The following is a 13,330-nucleotide window of genomic DNA, read 5'->3' as shown; positions in this document are numbered from 1 at the left end:
TTGTTTTTCCTGCAGCTCAACGCATTGCTGTGTGTGAAGCCGCAGGAGCGACAAACATCTCCTTACCTGCGCCCGCCGGCAATGCGGAGGGGAGAAGGTGGGCGGGATGTTTACATCCCGCTCATCTCCGCCCCTCCGCTTCTATTGGCCGGCCGATTAGTGACGCCGCGGTGACGTCACGGTGACACCAAACGCACCTCCTCCTTGAAGGAGAGATTGTTCGGCAGTCACAGCGACGTCACCGACCAGGTAAGTGCGTGTGAAGCTGCCGTAGCGATAACGTTCGCTACGGCAGCTATCACAAGATATCGCATGTGCGACGGGGGCTGGTACTATCGCGCTCGGCATCGCTATCATCGGCTAGCGATGTCGCAGTGTGCAAAGTACCCCTTATACAGAGCTCATGAATATAGTCCTGCAATAATCTACTGCTGATTAAACAGTGATTTTATCAAAACTACACTAAGCAGCCCAGTAAGTAACACATCGCTTGAATCAGGATCTCTGCCCCTACGTTATGCTGCTCTCAGATTAGATGGCAAAAACCTAGTGACAAATTCCCTTTAAAGGGAACTGTCAGTTAATTCTTGCTGCCCCAATCAGACTCTGGTTGCATGAATGAAGCCTGAGATATATTTCTTCTGAAACGTTCCAGCTTTTCAGAAATAGTGAAGTTTAAAGTTCTGGGGACCGTGGGAAGAGATACTAGACTAGTCTGACCACACCCTTGGCTAGATTCACTGTTTTATTTTACTTATAGGTTTCTCTATAGAAAGAGACATGTTAATCACCTTAAAGGGAGCTGAGATAAGCCAGCCAGGGCTGATGCTGGTGTTGGACTAGTCTGGTCTCTCCATAGAATCATTGGGTGGATCTTATGATTAAAGGCGGTTTTTACACCAGAGACTCATCAGATTTTTAGCTATGTACATTGGATCCATCTGGTTTAATGGTTTTCCAAAAAAAAATTATTATTGTCTCTCCCTATTATCTTTGGGTGGATCATCAAACTACATTTGATATCCTATATTACCTATACATGGCCTCTGATTTTCTACGACAGATTCCTGATATAATTCAATCACAACCTATAAAAAGACTCTGGAATCTAAATATTGATATTCAAACAAGTAGAAATTTATTGTTACAAAAAGTGCTCGTGCAAACTATTACATAAAATTCATTATACTTTAGGATGACATTTGGAGTATTGGGAGGGATGTATAACCGCACTAAAGGGGATCGTGCAAATCCGGTGATAACTATACTTTCTGGACCGGTTAGCCTACAATGATGTCCTATATATAGATGGACATATATAAATCGGCATTTCTGACGACATAGAAATTTCAATACCTGGGGCTTGGGGTATATATAATAAGATTTTACTGATGGCTGCTATTGATTCGGTTACCATAAAATCTATTGTATCAAGTGGAAATACCTCTCGTAGCCACAATGATCAAAGTCAGTCCATACCACATAAAGCTTCTCATGTAATAAGTATGGACATAGTTACCCACATCAATAGCCTCCATCAACTGTTATCCCCCATAGATAAATCTATTTACCTGTAGTCATATTGAGTAGTAAAGGTCCTGTATAGTAACACCGATTGCACTTGCCCCAACCTCGACGCGCGTTTCACCGCACTGCCGGTTTCATCAGGAGGTATGTGCCATGCTTGCTGTAGTTACTTTATATAGCACCCATGATTCGATCCAGGTGTGGATTTAACTCATCCGCCATTTCAGCATATGTAATCAGGTGACGCGCATCCTGTGCGCAGGCCGCACCTCAAGCGCGTCATGCATCACATGACCGCGAGTTATGCAACGTAATACAAAGTCTATATGGAGAGCCGGATGAGTCATCCAAGTGCACATTCCCCATCCGGTATCTGGGCGCACGTGACTGCGTGATGTGCATCCTGTGCGCGAGTCGCTAGTCGAGCGTGTCATCCGTCACATGGCCGCGGTCATGTGGCCAGCGAACGCACAACACGGAGCCGGCACAGAAGACCGGATGTGTCATCCGGTCTCCATGTCAACTCTCTCTGTCAGCGAGTCACGCCCAGGAATTGCACAGCGCACCCAGCCAATGCGTCCCCCCGGAACCGGTTAGTATCTGGATCGGATCATGTATAATAAATCATATGTTATAGTAATGGACATTGAATAGTAACATTTAACATTAGCTTGGAGATCTTTGCATACAAATACACACACTGTGCAAGGGTCATCACATATATGATCATATAAACAATAACATTATTCATATCTTGAATTTGTTATGGAACTTTTACATTTTGTTTTGACCCATAACTATTTTATTTTTAAAGATCGGTACTACCTACAGCTCCGGGGAGTGGCAATGGGGGCGACTTGTGCGCCCTCATATGCTAATCTCTTCCTGGGGCTGTGGGAGCGAGATGTGGTTCAGTCCGTAGAGGGGTTTGATGCAGTGGTTTCATGGTATAGATATATAGACGATGTTCTGTTTGTATGGCAGGGCTCTGAGACATCCCTGGAGACTTTTCTGCAAAATCTGAACAGGAATGATTTAAATATCAAATTAACATCTAAATATGATTATTGGAGGGTGGAATTCCTGGATGTTTAAATCATGAGAAATGAGGAGGGACATATTATTACGGATGTATTTAGAAAGAAGACGGCTACAAACACACTGCTGCATGCATCCTCTTCCCATCATCCCCAAACTATAAGAGCAGTACCCTCAGGGCAATTTCTGCGGATGCGGAGAATATGCTCCAGAACAGGAGACTTTGAAAATCAAGCCTCACTTCTGAGTAGAAACTTGGCTGAAAGAGGATATAAACCCAAAAACATCAGATTGGGATATATCAGAGCAGCAAAAAGTAATCGTGAAGCCCTCTTGACAACTCGAAACAAAAACAGGGAGTTGCAACCTGTGAGATTTATCACGGAATTTAATAGCCGATGGCATGATATTAAAACAATTTTTCAAAAACACTGGCAGATCCTTCTGGCGGATAATGATCTGGCCAGGCATTTGACATTGCACCCGTCAATGACCTGGCGCAGATCAAAAAATCTAAAAGACATATTGACCCGTAGTCACTATGTCCCTTCAATTAGCAACCCATTTAGCCAAAAGGGACCTAAGTGGGGATGTTTTAAATGTGGGAACTGCTCGGCATGTAAATATGTGCAAAGATGTACCACCTTTGAGAATACGGGAAATACAAAAAGCTATTCTATCACATTCAATATAACCTGTAAAACCGAAATGGTGATTTACCATGCAAGTTGTTCATGCAATATGATATATATTGGCATGACTACGAGACAGCTGAAGGTACGTACTCTGGAGCACATCCGAGACATTATTAATGCCAAAGGATGCAAAGATATAAAAGAACTAAAAACCATACCAAGGCATTTTTTTACCCACCATAAATGCAACCCCACTAGCTTTAAAGTAAAAGGTATCGATCATGTGAGTCTGGGAGCCAGGGGTGGAAATTATAAAAATGAACTTTTGGAAAAAGAAACCAAATGGATAGTGGTGCTTGACACTATGACCCCAAAGGGGTTGAATGAATCCTTGAGCTACAAGCCCTTCTTGCCTGTATAGCGCGAATTTTAATAATATACACCTTTTCATTATACAGAATTTTAATTTTCCCTGTTCTTTTCCTTCTTGTTTTGTTTGTGTTCCAGTTTATAGCACCACAATGACAATGGACATTGATAATGAATAACTAGTATTCGGAATATATGGACTCATCACATGTGAAATATGAACAATAGTACAAAAATACAAGCTTACATGAATGAAGAAAGTTATGAAACAGTAATATTTGAGACTAATGTACTCATTACTTCATGAATGTCTATCAGAATATGAGAATTTATATCTGTATGTATATAATTATGATGTATACGAGGATGGTTTATGTCATTATAGGTAAATTATGTTCTGATATGAATAATGTTATTGTTTATATGATCATATATGTGATGACCCTTGCACAGTGTGTGTATTTGTATGCAAAGATCTCCAAGCTAATGTTAAATGTTACTATTCAATGTCCATTACTATAACATATGATTTATTATACATGATCCGATCCAGATACTAACCGGTTCCGGGGGGACGCATTGGCTGGGTGCGCTGTGCAATTCCTGGGCGTGACTCGCTGACAGAGAGAGTTGACATGGAGACCGGATGACACATCCGGTCTTCTGTGCCGGCTCCGTGTTGTGCGTTCGCTGGCCACATGACCGCGGCCATGTGACGGATGACACGCTCGACTAGCGACTCGCGCACAGGATGCACATCACGCAGTCACGTGCGCCCAGATACCGGATGGGGAATGTGCACTTGGATGACTCATCCGGCTCTCCATATAGACTTTGTATTACGTTGCATAACTCGCGGTCATGTGATGCATGACGCGCTTGAGGTGCGGCCTGCGCACAGGATGCGCGTCACCTGATTACATATGCTGAAATGGCGGATGAGTTAAATCCACACCTGGATCGAATCATGGGTGCTATATAAAGTAACTACAGCAAGCATGGCACATACCTCCTGATGAAACCGGCAGTGCGGTGAAACGCGCGTCGAGGTTGGGGCAAGTGCAATCGGTGTTACTATACAGGACCTTTACTACTCAATATGACTACAGGTAAATAGATTTATCTATGGGGGATAACAGTTGATGGAGGCTATTGATGTGGGTAACTATGTCCATACTTATTACATGAGAAGCTTTATGTGGTATGGACTGACTTTGATCATTGTGGCTACGAGAGGTATTTCCACTTGATGCAATAGACTTTATGGTAACCGAATCAATAGCAGCCATCAGTAAAATCTTATTATATATACCCCAAGCCCCAGGTATTGAAATTTCTATGTCGTCAGAAATGCCTATTTATATATGTCCATCTATATATAGGACATCATTGTAGGCTAACCGGTCCAGAAAGTATAGTTATCACCGGATTTGCACGATCCCCTTTAGTGCGGTTATACGGTACATCCCTCCCAATACTCCAAATGTCATCCTAAAGTATAATGAATTTTATGTAATAGTTTGCACGAGCACTTTTTGTAACAATAAATTTCTACTTGTTTGAATATCAATATTTAGATTCCAGAGTCTTTTTATAGGTTGTGGTTACATTTGATATCCTGTGATCAAGGCTGGATTCACAGGATGGTATGGCATCTGATGCGAGTGCATCAGATGTGATATGCTAATGACCTTCGGCTCCCCCTGTGCTGCCAGTGTGAGACGAGTGTCATGCAAATGTGATCCTATCCTGTGATCAGATCTCAGCTGTGGAGGAGAGGGCGGAATTAATCTCCCCATTTCTTCCATTGTCAGCTGATGTGATTATCGCCAACCAAGTGCAGTTTGATGTTTCACTCGCACCCATAGACTTGTATGGGTGCGAGTAGCACGTCTCTCGCTGACAATCACAGCATGCTGTGACTTTTCACTCATCCAGAATGTGGATGACAAAAAAACTGACCATCTGCTCTCCCTCATTAATTAACATTGGTCAGAGAGCAATGTGAGATTTTCTTGCATTGCACTCATCCGAGTCATGCGCTCGTGTGAGCATGCCCAAAGGGCAGTTTCTACACTAGAAACGCGTCAGCTTTTTAGCTATGTACAGCAGATCCTTTTGGTTTTAATGAATTTTCGATAAAGTACTAGTCTCATCACTACATTTGATATCATATGATTAAGGACAGTTTCTATGCCGCAAACGCGTCAGGTCCTTAGCTATGTACAGCGGATCCTTCTGAATTTAATGATTTTCCAATAAAGTTATTTCTTGAACAATTTGTGCCAAGTTCCTCCTTTGCTGCAGCTTACTATCAAACTAAATTGTCTCTAAAATGCCAAAGTATTTCAGAAAAAAATGATATCTGGCTGCAATTGCACAGCCATGCTTTAATGTATGCTGCCCGTGGTTTCAGCAGCATGAATCAGCTGACAGGTGCCCTTTAAATTAGAACAGTTTGCTCATCACCCATTTTATAATTTACATATTTGACTAAATAAATATACGTAAGATAAATGTTCGCCAAATCTGGTGATTTTAGTAGGATTGGTCGATGATCTAATGTGATTCCTGACAGATGGACGGGTAAGGAAGCAGGATGGAATTCATCATGCCTGATCCTTTTATTCCTGCTTCATATACACTTCTGACAGAGGCTTCCAGCAATAGATTCTTCCAACAAAAAAAAATATTTACCGTACGTTCATCCGAGCTTTCAGTCAATAGCAATAAGCAGAGTATTTAGTGTGTAGCCGGCCCAATGGATGATCAGGTCTTTCAGTTACAGATCATCTAGTAAACGTTTATTTATGCTACACTTTTAGAACTGTGGGAACTATGTATTAGAATTTAATTTTCACATTTTCCATTTATGGTCCTGCCGCCACAGGATGACACTGTACATATACTGCATAATAACAGTACTACTCTCCTGTAACACAAGGTACTACCACTACTCATTCAGAAGAGTGAACAAAGCTATGTAAGGACCTGTGCACACGTTGCAGATTTATTGCTTTTTTTCTGCCCAGATTTGTCACAGTTTCCAGATCCCTGCAAAGTGAATTAGACCCCTGAAGTCTCATGCACACATTGCTTATTTTTTCATTGCAGATTTGGAGCAGATTTAAATCTGGGTCTTTCAATTCTTTTAGCAATTTTGTTGCAAATTTTACTCATACTAATGAGTGGCAAAAATCTGCACCAAAAATGTATATAAAAAGACATAAAAAACGCACTGAAAACGCATGTTTTTAATAGTGCGTTTTTCCTGCCAGGAGATGCAGAAATGGTGCAGAAATTTCTGCCCAAATACTTAATGTGCACATAGTCTTAATCATTCATTTTACCCCTATAGCTAAGCATGCACCTAGAAGTGCTAATATATGGAACATATACAGCCTAAAATAATACAGTGCTCCCCTGCATAGTCTTATTAGGCTGCATTTTCATGTGCTTGTTTTTATACCTTAGCCAAATACAGCTAAGGACAATTTTGTGTACTTTGTGCATGCAAAATGTTTTGTCTGGCACAGGCTTGTCTCATCACAACCCATGCCGTTGGCTGCAAAACTGTTCCCATTGGAAACTATTGGTTCTTTCATCATTTCCCCCTTTTAATGAGATATTAGAGGGGTACCTTAGCCTCATCAGCACAAGTTAGTGCTCCTTCACATTGCGTTTTTACCTATGTTCAGTGGTCTTGTCGGGTTTTCCATCTGAACACCCTTGCAAAACAGGTTTCAAAAGCATGCGCCGAAGGGGCCAATGACTATAATGGAGCAGACAGAGTCAGCATGTGCTCTGTCTTGCACCACTTTCGGGAGTATATGCTTTCTGCAGGTGGACACCCAGACATAGTCTGCTACGTCCTGGTGTCCGCCTGCAGAAAGCATATATGCCCTAAAATGGTGCACATGCTGACTCCGTCTGCTCCATTATAGTCAACGGCCCCGTCGGCGCATGCATCCAAAACCCATTTTGCAAGGGTGTTCGGATGAAAGCCCTGACGCGACCACTGAACATAGGTAAAAATGCAATGTGAAACAAACCTTATAGAAACAATGGCTGTATCAGAAGCGGCCATACCTTTGGTGCAACCCGTGCAGCCACACAGCGGCCTGAGGCCTAAGGAGACCCATGTCCAACTGCAAAGTAGGAGGAATTGTGCATTATGATGAGATATTGGACTGTAAAGGACCCATATACTGTTCTTCCACAGGGGCCTCTTCTGTCTTTGTCCATCACTGGGCTGTATTGAATTGAACTTGGCAGAAACAACTCCCTACATCATTCAGTAGACATTGATCATTACTAGTGATGGGGGAATGTAGTCGCCACTGCTGATTACTTGATCGAGCCTTGAGCATAGGAGCTTGAAAATGCTTGAGTTTCCCATTGACTTCCATTATACTCGGCACTCGAGTTACGTCAGCGCAACCCAATGCTCGATCGAGTAACGAGCAGTGACTATCACGTTCTCCCACCACTAAAATTCATTACATTATTTTCTCTTGTATCTTACAAATGTAATTTTTGTAGCATAGCTAGTAATGCTGAAAAGTACTTATTATGTAGTTCCTCTGTACACCTAAAAGGAAGCCCTTGCCAATGGTCCTTTAATTTACCAGCATCTATAAAACATGAACAGTAAATATTTAAAACATGGAACCTCTTTAATAAAATAGTGTCAGTCATTTATTACCTTCTCCTGGTATTATAGAAGAAATGAGTCTGATATGCGGCCGTCTCCACGTAAATGTCACCATCTTTTATCTCATATAAGCTATTTTTCTTGCAGACTGGGTCTGAGACATTAGTCCAAGAAGATGCTCAAGGGACTACAGAATCTAATCAGTCCGGCAACACAGACACTTCACGCCATGTTTTCTCTTTCTCCTGGCTCAATACAGTACCCGAATGACCGTCTGATTGTGGGAACCCTTCATTTGTCTCCAGCACCAGGATGAACACCCCCCCAAGTTTAACCCCTTCAGTGAATGATCGTTAGTTATCACAGTTGTCTCTGCCTTTATCTACTCCTACACTGATCCATCACACTGATGACACCAGGCTTCCCAATATCAATTACTTTCCATAAAATAAATACCATAGAAATCTAATAGACTTCACATTGGGGTCCAAACACTACTTTGATAATTCCACCCATGCTGCTTTGTACCCCCTCAATATCAGCAGGGTAGTATGATTATATGTATGTGTCAGTGTGCATCAAGTGCTGTCTTATTCTTTTTTTTTCCCACTACTTGAAATACCTAAAGTTACATTCAAGTGTCTTGGTACCTCAAGGGGTTAATTTCCAAGAAGCACAGTAACCCTTGGTGTCTGCTGTTTATTTTATGGTATAATGACTGAAAAATAATGTAAGTCACCATGATATAGTCATAAAAAAAGCCACAGATAAATCCATATCTACTACATGTGTCATATATCACATATCTTGAAATTCTGCAAATGATGTGGTCAACTGTACAATGGCAGGTTTGGAAAATGGTCTGATTCTGACAGCTTGTTAGAGCATTTACAGGCATATAAGGTGCACAATGTGATTTAATATCACTTCATTGTTTTTCTTTGGTCACCACCAAAATTCTATTGTTTTATTGTCTCATTCCTTAATATTAGACTTAGCTCCATCTATTCACTGTATTTTCCATTTGCTCCAAAAACCAAGTCAGGACCATCTCTCTGTCTACTTACTATATGCATATTCCCCAATAAATTAATATGGACAGATCAAGCTTTGCAGATTTTATTAAAAATATAGATATTAAACATTATGTTTACACACCAATGTTGTGCAAGCTCTGAAAAGATGTTTTTTATTATGGAAATGTATACAATAAACTTTTGATGCAAAATAAATTACAGCAAATTATTTTTTCTTTCACTTCCCATAGGAAACCCAACAGGTCCAATAGATGTTTGCTTGGCTAGATCAGATTGTACAGACTATTCCCAACCTGGTATTTCCTAAGGATTTTCATATATTACAAAAGTAACCCCCCCAAATAAAAATAAATTACAAATTACATCTGTCTCCCAGTGCATGCTGATAAACAGGCTCTCACCTGGGGACTAGCAGCAGAGCATTGCTTTGTCTTGCTGGCCCCACAGGCACCCAAGGGGTTATGGATGCATCTTCTATGTCTGAAGCTATAGAAAAATAAACACATGGTATCAGGGCAGCACAATGGTACATCATACTGTATAGTTTGTGCTAGATGCAGGAAACTCTTTGGTTGGTGACAGTGGGTTATTTCCCAATAATGTCCATCAGTTTCCTGTTGCTGTGAGCCTGCTGGGCTATCTGCTCAGCTCTGGCCATTTCCAAGACCTCCCGAAGCAGATGGAAAGTGAGATCCAAGGATATAGGAGGCTCTTCTGATCTTTTGCCTCTTTCTGTAGGTTCCTCCTGAGTGCTGTATGGGGAATCTGCTCCTTCCAGGATCCCAGCTCTCAGCCCCTGCTGCTGCCATTGCTGCAAAGCCCTGACAAAGTTACTGGAGGAAGCTTCAGGGAGGCGGCCTGCTCCTACTAAGGAATTGGGGGGATATTTGTGGAGGTTCCCAAGACGGATGAAATATTCTTCTCCCATCCGAAGTAAATAGGGCTGATACTCAGACAGGGGAGCCCCTGCAGAAGAGGTTGGAGGTTTGCTGAAGGCTCTGCAATCTTGGCAGGGAAGGAGGGCGACCAAGAGGATCCCCATACACACCCAGACCTGGAACTTCATGTTCCTCTGAAAACCGAATCTGTAACGGAAAAGACCTGCAGGGGAGACCTGAAATAAGAGGGGGAATAAGTGAGAAGATGCAGAGGAGGGGAGGAAAGGCAGAGGGGGAGACAAAGCACAGACAACACTGGAGTTCTGGAGTCAGCTGTCCAAGGTGCTGAAACTCCCAACCCAAAACACTCACACAAAGAGAACTATCACAGCAGATCAAGAGCTCCAGAAGAAGTGTGTGTCCTTCCAAACATCAGTACTGCACCTATGTCACTACTGTCACAGCATGTCGTGACATTACCAACACAGTGTCACTAAGTGCAGGGGTAACTGCTGTCTAATGTCTGAAGAAAGTAGCATAAGTATATGCCGAACTCTATAAATCTATTCCGAACTCTATAAGTATATTCCCAACTCTATAAGTAGATTCCGAACTCTATAAGTATATCCCGAACTCTATAAGTATATTCCGAACTCTATAAGTATAATCCGAACTCTAAACCTTCACCTGGAAAATGACAGCAGGAGACCTGATCAGGACACTGATCACCTGCAGCTATTTATCACTGCAAAACTATCAGATCCTAGGAGGAATGAGGAGAAATCCTGGAAGTGTCACATGGGAAGACAATAAAAAGGAGCTAAATGCAACAGGGACAATGGGATGATATGTGAAGGTATGAGAAGTATGGAGGCCAATGTAGTGGAAAGTTCTACAATCTACTAATGGGAAAATATATATTTGTGGGTAATGAGGAGATATGTCATCATCATATGAAAGGTAAAATATAAATCAAATAATAGATGACATTAATAGAAAAAAAAAAATATAATAATATATTAGGAGTAGTGTGATCATATTAGAGGTAAGATGTAAAGCAAATAATACACCAGTTAATAATGGAAAAAAAATAATATATTAGGGGTAATGTGATCATATCAGAGTTATAATGTAAATCAAATCATATACCACTTAATAATGGAAGAAAATTAATATATTAGGGGTAATGTGATCATATGAGAAGTAAAATGTAAATCAAATAATATATCACTTAATAATGGAAGAAAAATAATATATTAGGGGTAATGTGATCACATCAGAAATAAAATGTAAATCAAATAATATACCACTTAATAATAGGGAAAAACTAATATATTAATGGTAATGTCCAGGTATCAGACTATATGGGAGCTATCAAAGTAAAGCAAAGTTTATATCATCTAGTAATACCAAAGTTAACGTATTAGAAGCAATGTGATCATATGAGAGGGGTGTGTGTGTGTGTGTGTGTGTGCATATATATATACATATATATACACACACACACATACACACGAACACACACATATATATATATACATATATATATATATATATATATATATATATATATATATATATATATATATATATCAAGAGTAAACTCGAGATTTGTGACAGTATAAGAGGTATCAAGGCAAAGAAGTAATTCTACCACTTAATATTGTGGAAAAAATTACATATAAAGGTGATTTTGAGATATCTGATCATATGGGATGATCTGAGATCAAAAATGATGTCACTTGGTAATAAAACCTGATATATGAGAGGTGCTGTGGACATACCAGATCTTATGCAGTATCAGAATAAATGTATATAAGATATTATAGCACTTAGCAATGAGGAGAGTGAAGACATTAAGTATAATGCACATATCTGAGGAAGGATCTATATGACATGTCAATCATATGGCACATCTCATGCTGCTCGGAGCTGACTTCTCTGCACTGTCAGATGCTGCGATCACTAGAGACATTTGTGCAGATACAGCTCGGGTCAGCCCGGGGTTGGAGTCCGCAGAGTTGCACTTACTCGCTCACTGACGGTCCTGATGTGGATGGGCAGGATCACAGCATGGACGGGAGGTCGGAGCTGGGGTCCTCTGTGCCGCGGTGCTCCCCTCTGTGGTCCCCTCGCTGTCCTCTGTGGTCCCCTCTGTGCCGCTGTGGTCCCCTCTGTGGTCCCCTGTCTCTTCCTATGAGGACATGTCTGGATGTGGTGAATCCCTTACACTAGAACCTTTGGTGCCGGATTTTATAGCTCAGAGCCTCTTCCACGATCACGCAGCTCTTGCCTAATAAGCTGACGCTTTCTTGACAACTATTGCGTGCTGATCCTCTACTGAATAAATAATGGATCCTCGGAGCAATGGGCAGAGTTCTGCGATCACAACAATGAATCTCGCATCCAATTATCTTGCCAGATATTTATCGCCTTTTGGGTGACGTCAGTGACGCCTGGAGTGGAAGGGAAATTCACAAGTCTCCCATTGACAAAAAAACTTGAATGAAATTTCTCAAGTGTGTTCAGCTACAGCCAGTGACCCTCCACTATAGCTGTCCCCACTAGAATCACTCACCTCCCGTGCACATAATGATGGGGGAGTATGGTGAAGAAGGTAAATGCAAAATCACTTTACTATTTCTAGGATTGTATAACTAAAAAGGATGTTCCCCTCTAATCTGTGATTTGCTCTAATGCAAAGTCACACACTGGTTATAAGCACACTTGGAAGTTGCATATAAAGACATACAGTATATAGACATATAAGCAGCTCCCAAGTGTGCACATAACTGTGAATGCAACTCACAACTATGTATACAACTAACAAGTGTGCACATTCACAACTATGTATACAACTAACAAGTGTGCACATAAACTATATCCAACTGACAAGTGTGCACATTCACAACTATGTATACAACTAACAAGTGTGCACATAAACTATATCCAACTGACAAGTGTGCACATTCACAACTATGTATACAACTAACAAGTGTGCACATAAACTATATCCAACTGACAAGTGTGCACATTCACAACTATGTATACAACTAACAAGTGTGCACATAAACTATATCCAACTGACAAGTGTGCACATTCACAACTATGTATACAACTAACAAGTGTGCACATAAACTATATCCAACTGACAAGTGTGCACATTCACAACTATGTATACAACTAACAAGT

The 13,330-nt window shown here is 41.0% G+C and overlaps 2 protein-coding genes across 5 annotated transcripts in view; one reads left to right on the top strand and one right to left on the bottom strand.

Moving 5' to 3' along the window:
• TRIM55 (tripartite motif containing 55) overlaps positions 1-9,450 on the top strand; it is a 227,787-nt gene extending 218,337 nt beyond the window's left edge. Inside the window, exon 10 of one of the 4 annotated variants that reach the window (XM_075353219.1) lies at positions 8,371-9,450. In XM_075353219.1, the coding sequence (XP_075209334.1) occupies positions 8,371-8,493 (123 nt within the window). In that variant the 3' untranslated portion in view covers positions 8,494-9,450. Of the gene's footprint in view, positions 1-3,707; positions 5,032-8,370 lie in introns of those variants that run through there. The other 3 variants (XM_075353223.1, XM_075353220.1, XM_075353222.1) reach the window with 3 other exon arrangements.
• Positions 9,353-12,512, bottom strand: CRH (corticotropin releasing hormone). The gene is made up of 2 exons (XM_075353224.1): positions 12,170-12,512; positions 9,353-10,374 (listed from the first exon to the last, which is right to left on the bottom strand). The coding sequence occupies exon 2, from the start codon at positions 10,324-10,326 to the stop codon at positions 9,847-9,849; it is 480 nt and encodes a 159-aa protein (XP_075209339.1). The 5' UTR covers positions 10,327-10,374; positions 12,170-12,512; the 3' UTR covers positions 9,353-9,846.
• Between the last annotated feature and the right edge of the window lie 818 nt (positions 12,513-13,330).

This window comes from Anomaloglossus baeobatrachus, chromosome 6 (assembly GCF_048569485.1).
Source record: "Anomaloglossus baeobatrachus isolate aAnoBae1 chromosome 6, aAnoBae1.hap1, whole genome shotgun sequence".
Taxonomy (NCBI): Eukaryota; Metazoa; Chordata; class Amphibia; order Anura; family Aromobatidae; genus Anomaloglossus; species Anomaloglossus baeobatrachus.
This window is presented reverse-complemented; position numbering and strand designations above follow the sequence as displayed.

Excerpts from the sequence above, each read along its gene's own strand:
- CRH (XM_075353224.1), bottom strand. The coding sequence starts at position 10,326 with ATGAAGTTCCAGGTCTGGGTGTGTATGGGGATCCTCTTGGTCGCCCTC.